We start from the raw sequence: 21,439 nt of genomic DNA, 5'->3' as shown, positions 1-21,439 counted from the left end.
AAACGACTGGTGGACAGTTTTGGCCAACTGACCAGAAGAACATGTTCATATGCCTGGGGTGGTCTGGATGATAATTCGTCAAGAGATTTACTTTTCAGAAACAGGCTGTTAGTACTTTTTGATACACAGTAAATGGCATTTGTCAATTTATATGAAAGATATAAAAATTTCTCATCAACACACGTGGCTTCTGCATCTGCAAAATTATACAACCAGGCATAACGAAGAGTGACATGTTGATAGTTAAGTCTGCATCATGCTCTTGTAGCAGAAAAGCAGAGAGAGATGATTATCACTTTGTCTGTACCTGCAGACAAAAGTCAAGACATTTGGGGCCACATTATGGCAGCTCCAGCACAGTTCCTGCCTGCCTTCTACCAAACATTACATCACAGAGAGCACGGCTCTGCGGTCATCGCTACACTCAAAAGTCTGCATTGCTAGCTAGGAGTGGATTCCCCGAACGATATGTGTCACGGCGTAAAATGATGTCTTGCCCCGCAACGGATCTCACCGTCTCAACCCGCGGAGGAGGAGGTCTGCAACTTCAGCTTCCATCAATGTCTCCAGGTGAAGCAGCAGGAGGAGTGAAGGCCTACAGACTACACGAAGACAATTCGGTCTGAAAGACGGGCAGCAGGACGCAACACACTCATTAGCCACTCACTCAAGTCTTTTCACCAATGTCAACTGCCCGAATTCGCATCACAAAACAGGGCATACGCGGTCACATGAAGTGGCTGGCCGGCCGGCTAGCTGCCGGGCTGGGATGAGGCGGCACTGCCTTGCCTGAACTGGCGGAGTCCCTGCAGAAAGACCGTCTTGGTCTGGTCCATCATCTGGTGGTAGAGACGCAGGTCCTCCTCCTTGGCCTTCAGTGTACTCTGCAGGGCAGCCTTCAGTGCGTCGTTCTCGTCCACCTGGATAGCCAACCTGACGTGGTAAAAAAACAAAATGGTGTTCATGGAAGTAAATGGCGATTACTTTGTAAAGACATATCGTAACCTACACTGCACACATCAATAGGTTATGCAGATTACATGAAACAGCTGCCCTGAGGGTGATGGGGATTACCAGTGAAGGCAAGAACCTGATACAAGAAAATGGTACACCTCAAAGATATAATACAGATTACTCAAGAAGAAAATGAAAATAAAAGATGACAGAAGCACAACATGGCACATATGAAATGTATTCAAACAAACCTCAAATGTAACAAGGCAAATTGATTAACACCAAAGGAGACATAGATCGAGTGAGAAATTAAGCCCGGCAGGGTGAAACGGTACAGTGCAAGATTGCAATAATCAATCATGAGAAAAATCAAACATATCACAGCAAAATTGATCAAGTGAAAGTTGTTCATGCACTTTTCCCTAAAAAAAAAATGAAAAATGAAAATAAAATAAAATTTCAAGATAACACCTTAAAGAATGCTCTGTAGAGTCAAACAGTTGATTTCCAACAAAAAATGCCGTTTTATGAAGCAATACACTACATTTATTTCATTATATAGCAAGTTGGTAGAGTCTACTGAAATATATGCAAGGGGAAAAGACTGCACTGAGAGCATTGGCTGACCAATTTACATCAGAAACTTACCTCTGCTGCAGTGCATCTATGGAGTCCAGTGTGATTGGGAGCCCTTCTTTCAGAAGCTCCTCGACACCCAGCAGGCCGACAGATGTTTTGTTGGAGATGACCGCGGTCACTGCTTTACCACCTGCATTATGATTGACATTCCCAATAAAGTCAGTGTCATTACTTCCAATTATTGTAACAATTTCTGATGAGAAAAACAATTATGAAGTGCATGCTGGCTAAAGGAGGATAATGGAAGTTTGTAAAATATAGTAGAAGTTACAGAGTTTCTTGTTTTATGATATGAATATATAGATTCATATTTCACATTAACTCATGTTGACAATTGTGATAACAATATCTATACTACAGAAGATAACAATATCCATGTCAGTAATAATAGTAGTCTTATTTTCAGTACTCACATCCCAAAGTTATGATCAGAAAATGGCACTAAAAATGTCATTATTTTGCATCTACTCTGACACCACTATCTCAGGTTTAAATTGTTCTTCATACTCTTTGGCATACAAGCGTGTACAAATGAGATTCAAAGTAACTTGAAGACAGCAAATCAAGCCATCATCTCATATGTAGGAAATAATGTCATATATGCACAATGGCACTGCTAGCCTTGATTCAAGGGGTAAACGTACCTTTCCCACTGTCCATCTTGGCCCGTCCCAGCTGTTTCTCCAGGAAGACGTTTTTCTGCTTCAGCTCATGCAGGCTGTTCTGTGAGTCTACCACCTTGGTGGAGCTCTCATCTAACCTGGTTTCAGCAATAAAGAATGAAAACAAACAAACAAACAATTTAAAGACAGACAAGAAAAAAAAAGAAGAAGTGCTATCCTTCATCCATGCTGTCATCATTGTGAAATTTTTCAAGATTTGCAGCTGTCTTTTACAGTGGTTTTGCTGGGATCTTATCATTTGATCAAATAAAGATATCTACAATGTCTTTTGATGGACAGCTGTATCATTCTCCATTGCATATCATCTCCTTCAAGAGTTTTGAGGCATACAAGAACTATGCATTGAACTGGAGATGTCGAAAATCATTTCCTTCGCTCATTTCACACCAGAAAAATTAAAACAAATGTTATTATGCATAACAGCAGTTACATGGGCATCAGCAATACAACAACTTAATCATTTCATTTGCTGCTCTTGTAATTACAATTTTCGTCTGCTGCAATACAATATGTAATTGCACATTTCTCAGTGATACAAGGTCGTAGCATCTAAGTGTAGGATAAGCAGGGCTGCACACTGGCGCCGGTCCGACGGTCAAGACCGGCAAAAGTCACTGTCGGACCGGTAACTTTTCAGGAAATCCACAAGTTACCGGTCCGACATGACCAGTAAAAAAAAAAAAGCATTGGCGGGGTCAGTAGAAAGAAAAAGATCAGCCCCGATCAGGGAGAAACAGAATGCAAGATATCGCATTGTTCAACACGTTTTACGCAAGTTTTCGAATATGTCTACCGGTGCAATTTGTAAAGTAAACATACAATTGTATAGTTTTGAGCACTAGCATGCAGTCGACCAGTTATTCGCGCTCGCTTGCGCATTGGCGCTGCTCACGCACTGCCATACTATGCAATACATGCAAAGGATGTACGGTACAATGTAACTGTTGAAATGCATGGATTGTTTCCCCGATCCCGTTTTGTTTGTTCGTTTGCTTGCGATCGGCGGTCATGCCAGACAAGAAGCATTGATAGAAGCGCACGCATTTCTGGGTCATTTTACTCATGATTTTTTTTTTTTTTTTTTTTTTTTTTTAACGCAAGATCGATCCGATCCCGGCTTCGCAGCTTTTTAGAAAAAGTAAAAACATATTCTATATTCAGCGATACAGTAAATGAATATTTTCATTCGTTCAGAATGGTCTCATTATGAAGATAGGCGCGAAAAGGATCACGAAATCGGCCCTTAAAAAAGTGTAAAGAGATAATACAAGGGAGAAAAAAAATCATGAAATCATCGCAGTCCCGCTTACATATTTCAGGTAGAAATCGTCCCAAAAAGGATCATGAATTCGGCCGCGTCGTACACCTTTCAAAAGCTCATACAAGTACGAAATGCGAAGAGATTATAGAGGAGAAAAAAAAAAATAAGGACATATTAATTTGGTGCGTGCATCATAAAAGATTACAGCCGAATAACAATTCATGAAATCAACGCAAACCCGTTGAAATTTGAGGAAATAAATAGGCGCAAAAAAGATCTTGAATCCAGTCCTGCATGCCGTGTCGGTTATCAAAAACGCATGCACAAATGCAACGAGATTATCGGGAGAAAAATAAAGGACACATTTTTACCCTTCTGGTGCGTGCATTACAAAAGATTACATCCGAAGTAATCCATGAATTCGCCACAATCCCGCTGATATTTGAGGTAGAAATAGACGCAAAAAGGATCGTGAATTCAGCCGTGTCGTATACCTTTTAACAACGCATGTACTAAATGGTAGGAGATTAGCGGGATAAAAATAATGTACACATTTCCAACCCCTTTTGGCGCTTGCATCATATAGATTACAGCCAAAGAGTAATTCGTGAAATCATCGCAATCCCGTTGAAATTTGAGTAAACAATAATAGGCGCAAAAGAATCTCGAATTCGGCCCTGCGTGCAGTGTATAATTTTGAAAACGCATTCACAAATGTGAAGAGATTATCGGGAGAAAAATAAAGAACTTATTTTCAACCCTTCTGTCGCGTGTATCACAAAAGATTACAGCCGAAATAATTAATGAAATATCGCAATCCCGCTGATATTTGATGTAGAAATAGGCGCTAAAAGGACCGTGAATTCGGCCGTGTCGTATAGGCCTACCTTTTAAGAACGCATGTATACGATATGTGAAGAGATTATTGGGAGAAAAATACAGGACACATTTTCAACCCGTTTTGGCGCGTGCATCATAAAGATTATAGCCGAATAATAATTCATAAAATCATCGCAATCCCGTTGAAGTTTGAGGAGACAATAGGCGCAAAAAGAATTATGATTTTTGGTCGTGGCGTATATCTTTTAAGAACGCATTTACGAAATGCGAAGAGAAAAAAATAAAGGACACATTTTCAACCCATATTGGCGCGTTCATCATAAAAGATTACAGCCGAAGCAATTCATGAAATCATCGCAATCCCGCTGATATCTGAGGTAGAAATAGACGCAAAAAGGATCGTGAATTCGGCCGTGTCGTATACCTTTATGTATACGAAACGCGAAGAGATTATGGGGAGAAAAATAAAGAACGCATTTTCAACCATTCTAGCTGGTGCGTGGATCACAAAAGATTACACCCGAAGTAATTCATGAAATCGTCACAATTCCGCTGATATTTGAGGTAGAAATAGGCGCAAAAAGTATCATGAATTCGGCGGTGTGTAACATCTTTTAAGAACGCACTTACGAATTCGAAGAGTTTATCGGGAGAAGATAAAAGGACACATTTTCAACCCCTTTTGGCGCGTGAATCATAAAAGATTACAGCCGAAATAATTCATGAAATCGTCACAATCCCGCTGATATTTGAGGTAGAAATAGGCGCAAAAAGTATCATGAATTCGGCTGTGTGGTACACATACATCTTTTAAGAACGCACTTACGAAATTCGAAGAGCTTATCGGGAAAAAATAAAGGACACATTTTCAACCCCTTTTGGCGCGTTCATCATGAAAGAATACAGCCGAAGTTATTCATGAAATCATCGCAATCCCGCTGATATTTGAGGTAGAAATAGGCGCAAAAAGGATTGTGAATTCGGCCGTGTCGTATATCTTTATGTACGGAATGCGAAGAGATTGTGGGGAGAAAAATAAAGAACGCATTTTCAACCATTTTAGCTGGTGCGTGCATGAGATCACAAAAAGTTACACCCGAAGTAGTTCATGAAATTGCCACAATTCCGCTGATAATTTGTTTGAGGTAGAAATAAGGCGCAAAAAGTATCATGAATTCGGCGGTGTGGAACATCTTTTAATAACGCACTTACGAAATTCGAAGAGTTTATCGGGAAAAAATAAAAGGACACATTTTCAACCCCTTTTGGCGCGTGAATCATAAACGATTACAGCCGAAGTAATTCATGAAATCGTCACAATCCCGCTGATATTTGAGGTAGAAATATAGGCGCAAAAAGTATCAAGAATTCGGCGGTGTGGAACATCTTTTAAGAACGCACTTATATACGAAATTCGAAGAGTTTATCGGGAAAAAATAAAGGACACATTTTCAACCCCTTTTGGCGCATGAATCATAAAAGATTACAGCCGAAGTAATTCATGAAATCGTCACAATCCCGCTGATATTTGAGGTAAAAATAGGCGCAAAAAGTATCATGAATTCGGCCGTGTGGTACATCTTTTAAGAACGCACTTACGAAATTCGAAGAGTTTATATCGGCAAAAAAATAAAGGACACATTTTCACCCCTTTTGGCGCGTGCATCATACAGCCGAAGTAATTCATGAAATCGTCACAATCCCGCTGATATTTGAGGTAGAAATGGGCGCAAAGAGGATTGCGAATTCGGCCCTGCATGTCGTGTACCTTTCAGAACGCATGCACAAATGCGAAGAGAGTGTCGAAAGAAAAATAAAGAACCCCTTGTAGCTCGTGCATCAGAAAATATCACAGCTAAAATAATTCATTAAATCACGGTTATGCAGCAAGTTCGTGCGCCGATGTTTAGAAAAAGTCACAAACGCATGATACAATCTGATTTTTTTTTTCATTATCATTTTACACTGTAATTCACGAACAAACTTTCTATTTTTTTTCTCATTTTTTTTATTTCTTGTGCAATAAATAATTCAAGTTTAAAAAGACATTAATCAGTAAAATGTACATGGGGGGGGGGGGTACGTCCATAAAAACAAGAAAATAAGTTTGCAAGTAATTTAATGTTCTTTTTAGGTTGCCGTTGTTGACCGGTAAGTTTTCTGTTCGGACCGTTAAAAAATGGTAAAATGGGGCATCTACCGGTCCGACAGAGACATGTCGGACCGGCAGAAAAAATGGGTTAGTGTGCAGCCCTGGGATAAGGGTTAAAATTTCGATTCAACTTTCTCTCTTTTACAATATGGGGTTTGGGGCTAACATTTTACCTCTTCTGGAGTACGGAGACCAGCTCCAGAAGCCGATCCCTCTCCACTTCCGCCGCCTGGTTCAGGGATTTCAGCTCCTGGCATTGAAGCCTGAGGGAGTCTATGGCCTCTTGGGAGTATGAGGATATGCTCCTGCCATTGGAAAGAAAAAAAAAGAAAAAGTGATGAGTACACAGTCCAGCATTACTATGAGGAGTAGATCATTCTAATTAGGTGACTTTTTTATTTTCCTTCATACTGAAAATTATCATAGATTGGTGACTGTCATGTTTGTCAAGTAGGTGATGCCTGATACATGGAAATTATCACAAGGTTTTCTCTTCACGTTAAACACACAAACACACACACACACACAAAAAAAAAAAATATTGAAAGATATACAGTAGATCCCCCCCTCAAAAAAAAAAAAAAATATATATATACACAAAAAAAGAACAAAACAAACTGGAAGGAAACATGTTCATTAACTTGAGCTAATTCACACGTTGGATACAGTTAATGCTTAAATTTGATGTCTGCTGATGGTGTTGTATTTTGTTGTTCTTGTTATTGCTTTGTTGTTATTTCTTTGTGTGTGTGTGGTTTTGTTTGTTTGTTTGTTTGTTTGTTTGTTTTTGTGTGTTTTTTTTTTTTTTTGGGGGGGGGGGGGGGAGGGTTGCTAACTGCATCTTCAGTGACCTGACAAGAAAACAGGTCTGCTAATGTTTGAATACTCTTGATTGCATCACTCACCCTGTGCTTGCAGGGCGGACCGATCGAAGTGGCGATCCCCTGGGAGGGAGGTCGGCATCCCCAACACTCTGTCTGGAGCCACTCCGATTGCTCAGCTGTGAAGAGGTGCGAGCCCCTTGCCTGCACAAGATGGAAGTCCAGAGGTTTACACATTGATGTATAATCTGCTGGTTAGATGTGCAGATCATGCACTATTTCTATTTTGCTCGAAACCTTTGACATGGTGAAAATCCTTACCCAACTCTGACAGTAAACGTCTCTGTCACTTCCTTATGCCCTCTTACATTTAAAACATTAATTCACATATTTTACTGTGAAACATCACAATTTCCATTCTCATGTGATATTTCTGTTACCTGTTGGTTATTTGTTTGCATTTATAAATTTGATCCTTTATGCATCACTGAGTATTCAATCATATATTTGTTGGACTCATTTGGTCTCACATCTTTGCAAGACAGGCAAGAGCGTGTGACTGCAGCATGACATAGTTGCACTACTTCTGGTTCCGGAGAAGAAGATTTTTGGAAATTTATCAAATTTAGGGCTTCTCGGGCTTCGTGATTCACAGTTAGCCTGCCAGCTGGATGGCAGGCTCTGAAGGTACGCAATGGCAGTGCTGTCAAATTAAAGTTAGTAGTTTAAAACCCCAAATTCAAAAGAGCACAGATGATTTGACTCATTGTTCAGACGCTTAACTCTTATAATGCCATAAAGAATCACACCTGAATGGACTTTGTGTGCATATCGTGTGGTGTACTCTGGTGACTGTGGCATGCTAAAGAGTTAATTCAAATGCCTAGTATCACGGGAAGAGGTTTCATATCTCACCTTGATGATGGTGGTGGTGGTGCAGGGGACATGGGCGTTGTCTGTGAGCGCCTCCCGCTGGACGAGGGCGGCTTACTGTCTGGCCTGGCATCCGGGTTGAGGACGAAGCCTCCGCTGGATGGGGGTCTCCCGACGGGCGTGGCAGCAGGATTGAGGGTGAAGCCCTGCTGGGACGGTGGCCTGTCTAACCCGTTTATCTGCTGCTTCTGAGAATAAATCAAAGAATGAAAGACATTGACAAACGCTTTCACCAAGCTACATAACACTTGATACAATGTGATGCAGCTTGCAAAGTAAAAAAAAAAAAAAAATGAAACATAAAGCTATATCTGACGTGATTTAAAAAAGAAAATATGAAAACTATAAGAAGACCCTATCAATGGGGATTGTACACAGTATACTGTATGGCATATAAGACTAATTTTATCAAAAATTATCAATTATTGTAACTACTGAGGCTGATCAAAGGCAATTGGGACCACTGCAGGATATCAATACAATAAATAACTTCATGCAACCACATAATGTATCAACAAGATTCGTAACATGTTTGAGAGAACTGTGTCAAAACTGACTTGCACTGACACTAACAACCAGCAAGTCTACCGCAATCACTGTTACGGGGATAGTAAAGTTTACACTAAAACAAAGTCAGAATTATACAGATAAAAGACCACACCTTAGTATCACTTGAAGAATGTTTCATCCCCTCCCTCATGACTTCTGTCCAGTTTAGTTGAATTTGACCGTGGTCCCACATAAGTAGATGAAAATTCACAGTGAACAGCTATTGGTTGACAGATGATGGACAAATATTCATCGCAACGGCTCTCTTGAGCTTCATGTTATGGGTGAGCTTAACACTTTCTGTGCCAGGGACTTTGATTAGTGTGTACAACACTATGGGGTTTTCTGTGTGAATTGGGAGTCAACGGGTTAAGACAAACAAAGACCACAAACCCACAGAGCTTGACAATGTCCTCACCTGTCTCCTCATCTCCATGATCTCTTCTTCCAGCACCCGCACCTTGCGCTCCTTCTCAGCAACGATGATGCGGAGCTGCTCCATGGCGTTGGCCTCCCGCTGGGCCTGCATGGTCAGGTCCCGAGCGTCCCTGCTCTGCTGCGCGCTGACGTGCTGGTTGCGGGCGTTCAACTCCTCCAATGACGCCTTCAGCTGGCTCTGCTGCTTCTGCAAGTATCATACAGTCATCAGGAGAAAAAAAAAATAGTCGTGTAACAGGTAAAGAAATATGTCAAGAATAGCTGCATCTTGCATACTGGTTTGCATTGGGAGCATTCCAGTGCTAGGTGGAGATAGCATACCTCACAACAACATTTTCGACTCGAGTCAGAGGTGTCACAACGATCAATCACTTCACATACTTATATAATTTACAAACAGGCATCACTAATACAAAGCATAAAATCTTTGTACTATGATGTAGTATGTGTTATGTGCACTGTTTTCATGTCAACTTCCAGGACCGTATCCTTTTGGACCAGTTAGTGTTTGAGTGCTCTTTGGATCACATCAGGAGGTGGTCCACTTTTTTTTAGAACAGTATGGTACTGTTTGGTTTGCTTCATATCAGGAGTGTTTGAACGTTTCTCTGGAATGGGTACAGTATGGTACAGTTCTCGAACGATCCAATTGAATTCCAATTCATCTTTCCATAGAAAAAGGTTGGCACTGATTTACACACAAGAACAATCACTATCTTACAATGTGTGCAGTAAAGTGTACTAAAACTTTCAATTATGTTGTCTTTTTGTCCATGTGGATAAACTGCAGTCTCTTCGACTAAGTAACGAGCCATTTCTATGGTTAGAAACCGAGTCTGGGGACAGAAAAGGGGATCCACTTTAGGAAGCAAGAGTGTATTTACCAGCAATGCCTCAATGAGTTCGTCGTCATGCTTGCCCTTGTCCATGCACCGCGTCACCTGCTGTTTCAGGCCCTTGATCTCCTCTGAGAGGACCTTGTTGCGGGCCTTGCTGGCGTCCAGCTTTCCCTTGAGGCGGGCATAGTCCTCCTCCAGTGCTTTCAGGTCATTGGATGCCTTCTGCATGTTTGGAAGTTTGGGAAGAGGGGAGAAAGAATATCCTTGCATCTCAGTGGCTCTTATAAAAGTAATATTTACAGCGAGGTGCACTTTGCCATTTAGAATCAATGAGAGAAGAAACACACCATCCTATTGACACTTTAAAGAGTGATACTGTAGTGATGTCCGATCAATGCTTAAGTTTTGAGTAATCAAAGAAGTGACTATACACTGAGGTTAGTATATTGTAAAACCACAATTTTTGTTTTAAGCACTAGAATCATCATACTCTGTATTACCAACTTTAAAAGTCTGGATAACACCTGAATAGAAATGACCACATCACATCAGATAAACAGAAGAACAATACACATGATGACAGAGTCATTCTGGAATAACCTTCAGACAGGGCCTCTAGCAATAGCACAGATGGGAGAAAGATTTTCACAAGATATGTTGTTCTTTTCCTTTAATCTGCTAGTACACAACATGCTGGACAACTTGTCAGGAGAAAGACAAAGATACTAAACACAGAAATCTTGTTGTTGAAATGATTTTGTGACTGTGGGACAATATTCTAACCTCTTTCGCCTCACGTCTCTCCTTCTCCATCTGCCGCACTCTGCTGCGCTGCTTGTCGTCAATAGAGGGCTTGCTGCTCCTCGTGGCAGAGGGCGTCATCAGCGACGAGAGGTCCAGAGCATCATCAGTGACTCCCATGGTCATGAACTGGTCCTCCAGGCTCAGCTCCGTGTCGGGTCGCAGACTCTGACTCTGGCTCTGGCTCAACTGCGCCTTTAACCTGTCCACCTGCATAGGTCGAGAGGACGAAGATTGATGGCTGGAATGGATTTCTCTCCAGGATTATGACACACTGGCATATGATAGTTTTGTGAGCACCAACATTTTCCTTACATTGATCTCGACTCTCCCTGACAGAGATATATGAAACAGTGAAAAAATGTGCTTTCACAAGAATACATCTTCAGAAGTAATGAGCTGGTGAAGTTGTCACTTTTACTTTCCTCTCCCCCCCCCCCCCCAAAAAAAAAGATACTTCAACTGGTTTAATTGTACTCCTAATGAATGTCTATACTCTCCAGAGTACCATCCTCCAACTGATGAATTGATGAACTACAATACTCATTCCCCCACCCCCACCTTATATCAGCATACAAAACAACACAGGTAAAGCCTACATCCAGCTGAATTTTGAGGCAAATCAACAAAATCTCTAAGTGGGTAATAATAAAGACTGCGACACTTGATCCCACCTTCTTCTGCAGCAAGAGGACTTGTTGGGCCCGCCCCTTCCAGCCACTTGGTTGGTTGAGGAGGGACTGCACGTTGACGTTGTCCCCGACCTCGCTGGAGAGGACCTTGCCGTAGACCTTGACCTCCTGCTTGAGGGAGGCAATCTGGGTCCGGTATTCCCCAAGGCGAGCATTAGCCTGGCCCAGCTTGTCGCTCGTTGATTTCAACTCTGTTTGCAGGGCCGCCATCTTAATCGTATGAAGGTTGGAGATTCTTCAAGTTATTCTCACTTGGAAAATTTATTATCTTCTTGGACACACACAATAATTTCATCAACAAATGAATTCAGTGGAAAGAGACTTGATTGTAGTAAGTTGTCGAAGCAAAATGGACAAAATAGTGGATTAACTAAATCTAATGATTATAACAAATGCTTGCCAACTGTAAAATGTTAGTATTATATATGTAGACTGTACATTTTCAAACAAAGAAAAATGTGTTAACTGTAAACTATAATTCTTCTCTTAGCTTAAGCTCATATTGAAAGTGCAGTCACACAAATTGGATGGTCTTATATAAAGGATTGTATAAGAAGAGTAAATTTGCCCCTATACCGGCATACAAAAGAAAACAACACACACACCTAAACTAGAAATGTCGCTACGGCGACTGGTGTATGCCTCCGCCATAATACATGGTTCTCCTAATAGGTCTATAGTACAATGTCTTGACAATGTGTGATGACAGTTTCACACAATTGGCAAAATATTAAAATGACAGGTTTGCCACAAATGTGCTGAATGTTCACTTTCCTAGAACTAGGTTCAATTGGATGAATGATTAAAACGTCAGAGTGCAGGTATTTGGGGGAACTGATGATTTTCACTTGACTTTTGACCCTTTTACAAGTTTATGCATTGAGTAATTTTCAAGGTATTGAGAAAAAGTATAATTTCAGTATCAAATGGTAAAATAGTATTATCGAAACCTGGCCTTTGACCTTTGACCCCACAGTTCCAAAGAGAATCACTGTTAGGTAGAACATGCATAAATATGTAAGTTTCATGACAATACCTTGAGTTATTTTTGAGATATGGAGGAAAAAGTGCAATTTAGCACTTTCACTTGACCTTTGACCTTTTGACCTTTGACCTTTTGGCAAGAAACTTCCCACAGAATATATATTGGGTTATACATGCATACATCAAGTTTTTAAAAAATCCTTCAGGCACTGCATAAATATAAGGAAAGTAGTTATATTTTGAGGAGTTGACCTTGACCTTTGACCCCTGACCTTTGACCCATGACCCCCAACTTCCCTAGATAATCACTGCCCATCGGTACAAGCATATATACTAAGTTCCATGAAGATACCTTGAACCATTTGCGAGATATGGAGAAAAACATGAAATTTCAATTTTTTTTTCACAAAATAACCTGTGACCTTTGACCTTTGACCCTGTGACCCTAAAATCCACATAAAGTATCATCCCCCAAGGATATACCCTCATACCAAGTTTGATGCAAAACCACCAAACGGTTCTTGAGATATCGACAAAAACAAAACGGGACGGACGGACGTACGGACGTACGGACGGACGGACGACCCGAAAACATAATGCCTCCGGCCACTTCGTTGGCGGAGGCATAAAAAGAAAAATAGCTCTGCCAAAATAAAAGACCTCTGTGTAAATCATAAATGAAGGATAACAAAAATTCCAAAGTGTTCAATAACTAGCAATATCAAATTGGCAACACTGATTCATACCTTTTCCTCTGATGGGCTTGGTGGCCTGGCTTTTGCACTGTGGTTTCCCTGGCTCATCTGCATACACAATATGAGAAAAAGATGGAGATTTTCAAGGTCAGCATTTCCACTTAACTTTTGCTATGGTCACTTTCAACAGACTTCCTATTTCTGAAATGTTACTTGCCAAGAGATGCCTCTGTTGTGTGAACCAAGTCAAATATCTAGCAGCATGAAATACAATGAACACAAAGTACCCCATACTTGCTTGATATTTATTACAATATGGTGACATCACCGCGATGTCTTTGGCCTAGAAACGCTTTCCACGTTTTAGGCATGGCTTAACGAGGGCATGTCTGTGTGAGGACCAATCTAATGTCAGGTCAATTGATGTCTAAGAAACACAGCTTGAATTAATTTGTTTCATTCATTTCACATTGGTAAAGTAATAATGGAAAATGGCTTCCCTCGGGATGCATCTTTTGATGGGAAAGAAAAAACCAATAGCAAGCATGTGATATACTTGTGATTTTTTTCAACTCAAAATGCTTGCATGATGACTCACCTCTCTCTCCAAGTCTCGGACTTTCCTCATGAGCTGCCTGTTTTTGGTCTTCTCGCCCTCCAGCTCGGCCGTCAGCTCCCTGGACTTCTTCGACAGCTCCACGATCTTTGTGGCGGCTGTCTCGTTTGCCACGCCACCTCCTGCACATAACAGCATTTTTATATCCTTTGATCACTGCCCCATTTCTTCATATACTCGGGGATTTTAGCTTGCATCCAATGCAATGCTTGTGAATGAATTAATATTTCTTTTTGTTGTTGTTGCAGTAATTCTGTTCTTTTGGCTAAAGAGGATCCTATTAAAGAGAAATGTTCCTACCACTTTCATAGTTACAAATGTTTTCAGGTAATGACTCCTTCAACAGTCCTTGTATAGGGCAATTAATTTTAGCACATCTTTTTTATTTCGTAGTCATTCATTTCTCTGAGGAAATGGGTTTTTCATTGCATGATTACAATGGAGATTTAGCCATTTAATCAACTTTACTGTCACTTTACTTTAAGGCATGAAGTTGAAATATCTTATCAACAATTTCTGTTACTACCTGTTCATCTTAATTTTCTTCAACTCCATCTAAATCAGTATACAGCATGTCTCCTATCCTTTCAAAGATGAATACAAAAAAAAAAAAAATGATATAAGAAATAGACATTGTTGTGTCCCCACTCCACTTACATTTTATAAACACTCTCATATGCTATGACGTGGTCATTTGCCTTCTGATTATGTACATTCTTTGAGAGGTATGAAGCATATAAGCAGACTCACTATCATTTACATGTTAATCTAAATAACTGTACAGTTTTTTTTTTAATATCTGCCACAAAAGATTTGTCTGTTGTCACAAGAGTATAAAATGCAACTGTAATGAGAACAGAATGGCATACCTCCAATGGCAAGCCTATCTTGCTCTCTCTGCTTCTTGAGCTTGCGTATCTCGTAGTCCCTTTCACTCAGCAGCTTGTAAAGACGTCCCGTCTCATCCTTCAACTCCTGAAATGAATTAACGCAGCAAAGGAAAGTGCACATTTTGACCATGCACAGGCAGAGTCTTAAGGGTAATAACTCTGTACATGACATGATATCTCGAAAGACAGCAACTCCTGTGATGTGCAGACTGTATGATATGCAGTTGAGCAACATTTCCCTTGACTGAAGACGTTTTCAGCGTTCATTGTCTGTACCTTCTTTGGCTCCTTCTTCGCACTGATGATATTGGAATGCTTAACAGATTTTGCTGTTCATTCTCCATTGTACTTGATAGATCAATGTACAAAGTACCTTTAGAAGATTGGGACAAAATGTTGCTTTAGGGTATAGATTCCCTAAATAAGATTTACTGTTAATCTTGTAGTAGATGAAAGTAATTGAGCAAAACTTTGCAAGTCACGCTATCTTTAAACCACGGCAGGACAGAGAAATGGACCTCAAATTTGCCAATAGTAATAGCCTGCAGCTAGTGTCATTCAGGGAGATTTTGCTGTATAACAACAGTACCGGTATCACAAAACTTGATAATACTGTCAGGGTTACATATGAAGTCATTTACCACAGACTTATATCATATGCACAATTTTCACTTTCACTTGCCAAGATAATCCCACTAGATAGGTAGATTCATCACAACATAGGTTAAGAAGATTGATGAAGACTCACTCTTATTTGCTCCGAGAGTTGCTCATTGATATGTTCCTGGAACATGGAATTTTTTGTAACGGGATCACTCAACTGTCAAAGAGAAACAGCAAAACAAAGATTGCACTAAATGTATAATGTCAAAAACATGAAGAAAAAACTTGCATATCGATGTCCAAAATCAGACCACCATTATTTTACTACTGATTAGAATCCTTTTTGCACATGGTCGAGTTTTGGCACAGGTCATGGTCTATTTTTTGAACAGGAACTGATTCACTGCAAATTTACAACAAAGTCAAATACACTGTAACCGTCTCTGTAGAAACTTACACAACCCCCTCACAGGAGTTGAGTTCAGTTAAAATGCTGATTAACTGTCATCAATCATCACAGAAATGTTTGAATATCAGACAATCTCATTTCATAACACCTTCAATACAAACGCAAATTCCTGTCAATACAGTGCACTCCTGTTACAACGAACACGGTTATAACGAAATTTCGTTATAACGAAGTAAAACTTCTGGTCCCAAAATTATCGCCATTAAAGTATGGTACAAAATTCGCTTATAACGAAATTTCCGTTATAACGAAGTCTTTTCCGAGCGCCACTGACAAAGAAAAACAAAAGAAATGTGCTCCATTATAACGAAATGAGGATCGCCTTCAAAAATACGTAGCGGAACAAGCATTTTATTTATAGCGTCTCTACATGGGAAAACGCGTCACATCACTGTGTGTTCGCTTGGTGTGTCACGCACAGTTTCCGAAGGGAACTTGCGTTATTATATATGAATAACTACTTGTTTTCTTGTTCACGTAGCTTTCCAGTGTATGACAAGTATTCAACATACAGAATTTGATATATGCGTGGCTTTCTTGTTTTCGTTATATATCTTTTTTGTTCGGTTATAACAAAATTTCGTTATAACGAAAGAAAACTGCCGGTCCCGAGCATTTTGTTATAACGGGAGTGCACTGTAGTGTCCTTTCTTTGTTCATCATTTGGATTGTTTCCTTTTTGTTTTGTTTTTCATTTCAAGTTATGAAATCATATCTCCATTCAACAGCCATTCACAAAGTGGTAAACATGTATGCCATGGCAGCTAGAGCCTTGCTTCTTATATGGTAGTAGAATCTATTACTATTATGTTAATTCATTACATTTCTAGCTATACATAAAAAAACATAAGAAACAACTCACTTTCAGACCCAAATTATCATCCACACCAAAGCCATTGATCACTTCACTGGCATCAGCCCCTCCCCGGGGGCTCTTGCCCGCTCCTTCCTTCTTGTTGGCCTTTTCCTCTTGCCGCTGCTTCATCCGCATCAGCTTCTTCTGCTGCTGCTCCTGCAGAACCTGGAACTGCTGTCGCAGCCGCGTGTCTCCCTCCTCCATTATGCTGTCCAATACCTGGTTTTCTGCTTGATATCTCGTCTTGCCCTGGCCTTTATAGTGTCAGTGTATGCCGAAAACAAATTGAAATGCAGAACAGTTGAATAACTGTGTCTCCAGCTCCAGGTTACTTTATCTTGAAAGATGCGCCGCATAATATCATTAATGAACAAGAAATAGATCAGATGGCCAACTTCAAATTGCACAGGTAGGCCTAGTCTAACTAGTAACAGTAACGTTACTAACACAGGTCATCTATAATTTAGATCTACTCAATTGACTTGTTTTGAGCAATGACATGTAAACAGTTTTACTTTTACGACACTTAAAAGCTTTTCTGCAATATTTGTTCAACTCAAAATAGTCAAATAAATATTAATAGGGGCCTACATACAAAATTATATCTACAACAATGTATGTTAAACAGATATAGGCCCTCTTTAGATCTAGAAAAACGTTGTGTACAGATCTAGCGCCGAGTAGCGGTAGATCTAGGTCTAGAAACCCTATATCAAATCACTTTTTCTCAATATGATTGATTTTGTTGAATAATTTTTTAATACATTATAAAATTTCACAAAATCCCCAAATATTATCACATTGATAGTTCCCCAGAATTTGGATGGCCTCTCCAAAACTCAATTTGGCCATATTCGTTCGTACGTACCAACGACGTAGTCCGACCGACCATGGACATGGTCATGCATGGATGACCATGCAGACGCTGTGCGAAGCACAGCAGCTACAGTAGGGCCGGGCTGGTCAATTCGTAGACGAAGGAGTCTTTTATTTATTTTTTTTTTCATTTATTTATTTCATTTTATTTATTTATTTTTTTTTGACGTTATCACTCTCTTCCGGAGCTTAGCAGTTAACGTTAGAGACGGGATCCGATCCGTGAAGCCAGACGCAGTCTCCGCTAGCTCCGCGGAACATCCCCGACGACCAGCAGATACAGACCGCGGCCGGTATGTGCATAGATACCCTACAGTACTAGGCCCTACACGACACTGCACTGTATTTGGCCCAGCAGCAGCATTATAGTATCAAGTTTGAAACACATGTACTAATAAAACTACAAAGAGATAAAATACCTACAGCTAGAATTTAATCGTCTGTATTGCAACTACTCAAGAAATGAAATATTATGTCATTTTGGACCGTAACTAATACGTAGTTTACCTTCACAACGCTGGCCCAGGAGGAATGCACTGGCTTTTCAGTACTGTGACACATTATCTTCATCAAATATTCTATTTACAATTTAGTCATCAATAAGTGCGTTCAAATAAATTCATTCACAGAGTTAAATAATATTTATCATAGCATTAATTTGAACATTTGTTTTATTATACTTAAAACAACATAATAAGAAAGAATAATATCAAAGAAAGGTCAAAGGTCATATTTATCATCACAAAATTCCAAGTTGAGTGAGCAAGTCAGCCAAGTGATCAGGGTGGGTACCGTTCGAAAAATCTTTTCAAAGTTTTGATTTACAAGAGTTTCTCCCTTTCACGTGATACTTTCTGAATCGTAATATTCGAGTAATATTTGAGTAAAGTCATATGTTGATTATAATGTTATTTGCCATGCCATCAAATGGTGTATGTATGTGTCCTCCTGTATGAGATAAAGCCACACATGCAGCACAGCGCAGCAGCGTCTTTCGCTACACCTGCGGCTAGGCGGGCTGCTAGCTGCGGCTGCGTTGCCTGGTGTGAAGTCGCGGCGCAGCGGCGATCGAGTCCAACCAACCACCGCCTGCACGGCACAGGTCTGGGTACTGGGTAGCCCCGGAGACCGCGCCGCTATGCGGCGGGGTCCTGGCGGCTACCTCGCAGTTTCGCTAAAGTGAAAACCACGAACAACTCCCTATTACCACATACGGCGACTTCACGAATAAATTATGGGTAAATTTCTATTATAAACACAGTGACAATAAAAAATGAAATACACATTACCCCATTGCCTTGGTTCTTTTCACCAATTTATCCGGAAACTGCAAAATTTTCCACATTTTTTAGGAGTAAGCGGCCTGCCCTAGTGGGAGAGCCGTGCTACCATTTTGAACGTGTATATCCATTAGTAAGCATCTGCGCATGTAGCGAGTAATACGTAGCCTTTTGTCAAGGCCCTCTCGCTGCGTGGTGTAGAGAGCCCAGCCGAGTAAGGTAGCGCGACTCGCTTCGCTCGTCCGTTCGCTCGTCCGTTACAGCGAGAGGGCCTTGCCAAAGGCTAGCATGCAACGTTAGTAAGCATCGCTGAGCTGAAGATAATTCGCCTTATAAGACAACATTTTCTGCATCATAAGCAACGAAACGCATCAAAAAGTCGCCGATTTGAATCATTTAGGTTTAATCGACCCATGTAAGTATTCCTAGTAGTTTTTGTTGAAAAATTAAGGAAATATAGCGCCGCAACGGCACCCGTTTTGTACAACATTAAGATCTGAATGCGAAAACGGCGCAGCCCCAACGCTGCACGTTGGGGCTGGTCGCAGTTAGGTACTGGGTAGCCCGACCAGACGCTGTTACGCTATGCGAAAACAGCGTCTGACGAGCGCGGCATGCAGCCTCAAAGTGAGGAACCTCAACACAACTACAAAACTTAGGAAATTGTATACTTTTCTCCTTTAAACAGAATACTTTACTCACGTTAAATGCATGTTTCTATTACAGAAGAATTTTTCGCCACACTGGGTCCATGGAGACCACTTGCGATAAGTCCGTGGAACAAATAAATGACACTTTCTGGCGCAATTCCTGACCGTCGGTACGTCGCGACGTACCAAGTACAGCGACTGGGCTGTGTATAGTTATGCCTGGCGTGAAAGATTGTGTACCGTGTGGACATGCTGGATATGATGATCAATTTCGGTAAGTTTCATTGCGTACATTTGAATACTGATAGCATCAGATGTAGAGTAAATATTGAAAAGTATACTCGTTGAGTTTGAGGTGACAAAAATTATGTTAAGTATCAAAATTCAAAGCTATCGTAATACGATTACGTCGCTCTCCTAGTGGTTGGTGGTCGCGCGCGTACAGCCCTGTCGCGACGTACCATGTACAGCGACTGGGCTGTGTATAGTTAGGTACTGGGGCACAGCTTCACAAAGCAGAGCAGAGCTAATGGCGCTAACAACCTTAAAAGTTTTAGAGCTGCGTCGGTCATGGATGAATTGAGCCGCATATTCGCAGCAGCAAGCAAGCAGTGCAGTGCTAGTGCAGTGCTAGTAACCATCTAGAATTACAACTCTAACGTTAGTTTGCTTGAGTACCCCCCCCCCCCCCACCCCCAGCTGGCAACTATTTTTTTCAGCCGGCCTCCAAAATCCAGACACTTCTCACTTATCACAAGTCAGCAAGTTCTGGATTCTGCTGTCATGACACACGCATATCACATCGTTTCACATAGCACCTACTTGCACACTCGTTCACCACAGAAAAGTGCCTGAGCTGAGTCGCCTCCAAAGATCCATCTAAAATCCCAAATTTTGCCATCAAAAACACAGAATCGGCGCAACTTTTCCAAAGCGTGTGTGAATTAGGTCCCGTGTTAAGAATTAGGGTCGCCGAAAAAGCGCTATAAATTTGAAAATCACGCCATTCTGCTGCGAGATTTTTCGCTTATCGCAAGCTCAGAGTGTGATGGTATCCTCAAAAACGCAAAAGAAAAACAAAATATCAGACATCAGTTTTCATGTCGTTGCTCAAAACAACTTGCTCTTTGTGAGCGATCACGGCATACATGTATGCTGCCTGCACATTCTGAAACTGAAGTTAGTGGTCTAATATTATGCAACAACTCCTTTAATTTAAGTTTCATGTAACTGGGAACAGAAAATCAATGTACAAAACGATAATATTTCAAGTTCAATAAAGTTTGATTAGAAATTCAGCTCCTAGATCGCACAAGACCACCCACATATACAGACAGACAGACAGACACACACACACACATACATGCACTTCTCAATAACTGCAACTTCTTCAACTTGCCACAATCATTGCACATTGATTTTTAGTACGGTAAGGAATAGGACTTAGCTAGTCACTAGCTAGAAGAATCTAGATCCTGATAACATTAAAGCACACACAAAAAAAAACAAAGGCAAAAGTAAAGCAAGTAGAGTACACTGCATCTAGGGCCTAGTGTAAAGTCATAAAACTATCAAATGAAAGGAAATAAATTAATAATAATGTTAAATTACTGTGAAAGAAAAGATACTGATGATACTCAGATACTGTAAAAGTGGAAATTTTCGCGGTGTTGAAATTTTCGCGCATTTCGCGCAACCAGAAACTAGCGCGAAAATAAAAACACGCGAATATTTTTGCTTGCCATACGTTCCTGTGCGTGATGTCTTGATTCCGCGGAATTAAAAACACGCGAAACTCTTCTGACCTGGCCTAGCGCGAAAAATTAATCGCGCGAAAATATCCACTTTTACAGTATCGTGATGATTTGGGGATTTGTCTAACTATTAAACTTGTCTTTTGAAGTTTTGTAGACTCCTG

General features: G+C 40.5%; 1 protein-coding gene across 1 annotated transcript; it reads right to left on the bottom strand.

Annotated features, from left to right (window-relative positions):
• Nucleotides 1-465: 465 nt before the first annotated feature.
• On the bottom strand, nt 466-16,965 carry LOC140237605 (coiled-coil domain-containing protein 13-like). Its single transcript, XM_072317537.1, has 15 exons — nt 16,722-16,965; nt 15,536-15,607; nt 14,767-14,872; nt 13,880-14,019; nt 13,333-13,389; nt 11,585-11,812; nt 10,893-11,120; nt 10,155-10,331; nt 9,251-9,457; nt 8,266-8,471; nt 7,435-7,554; nt 6,703-6,834; nt 2,238-2,353; nt 1,603-1,723; nt 466-933 (listed from the first exon to the last, which is right to left on the bottom strand). The coding sequence occupies exons 1-15, from the start codon at nt 16,917-16,919 to the stop codon at nt 753-755; spliced, it is 2,289 nt and encodes a 762-aa protein (XP_072173638.1). The 5' UTR covers nt 16,920-16,965; the 3' UTR covers nt 466-752.
• Between the last annotated feature and the right edge of the window lie 4,474 nt (nt 16,966-21,439).

Source organism: Diadema setosum, chromosome 14, assembly GCF_964275005.1.
Source record: "Diadema setosum chromosome 14, eeDiaSeto1, whole genome shotgun sequence".
In the NCBI taxonomy this organism is placed as follows: Eukaryota; Metazoa; Echinodermata; class Echinoidea; order Diadematoida; family Diadematidae; genus Diadema; species Diadema setosum.
The sequence above is the reverse complement of the archived record's forward strand: the minus strand, read 5'-3'. Positions and strand labels throughout refer to the sequence as shown.

Bases quoted from the DNA above. Each gene is read 5' to 3' on its own strand.
- LOC140237605 (XM_072317537.1), bottom strand. From the start codon at position 16,919: ATGGAGGAGGGAGACACGCGGCTGCGACAGCAGTTCCAGGTTCTGCAG. The intron at 14,873-15,535 runs GTGAGTCTTCAT...AATTCATTTCAG, and splicing joins AACTCTCGGAGCAAATAAGA to GAGTTGAAGGATGAGACGGG. The intron at 2,354-6,702 runs GTAAAATGTTAG...TGCTGAAACCAG, and splicing joins GTCTCCGTACTCCAGAAGAG to GTTAGATGAGAGCTCCACCA.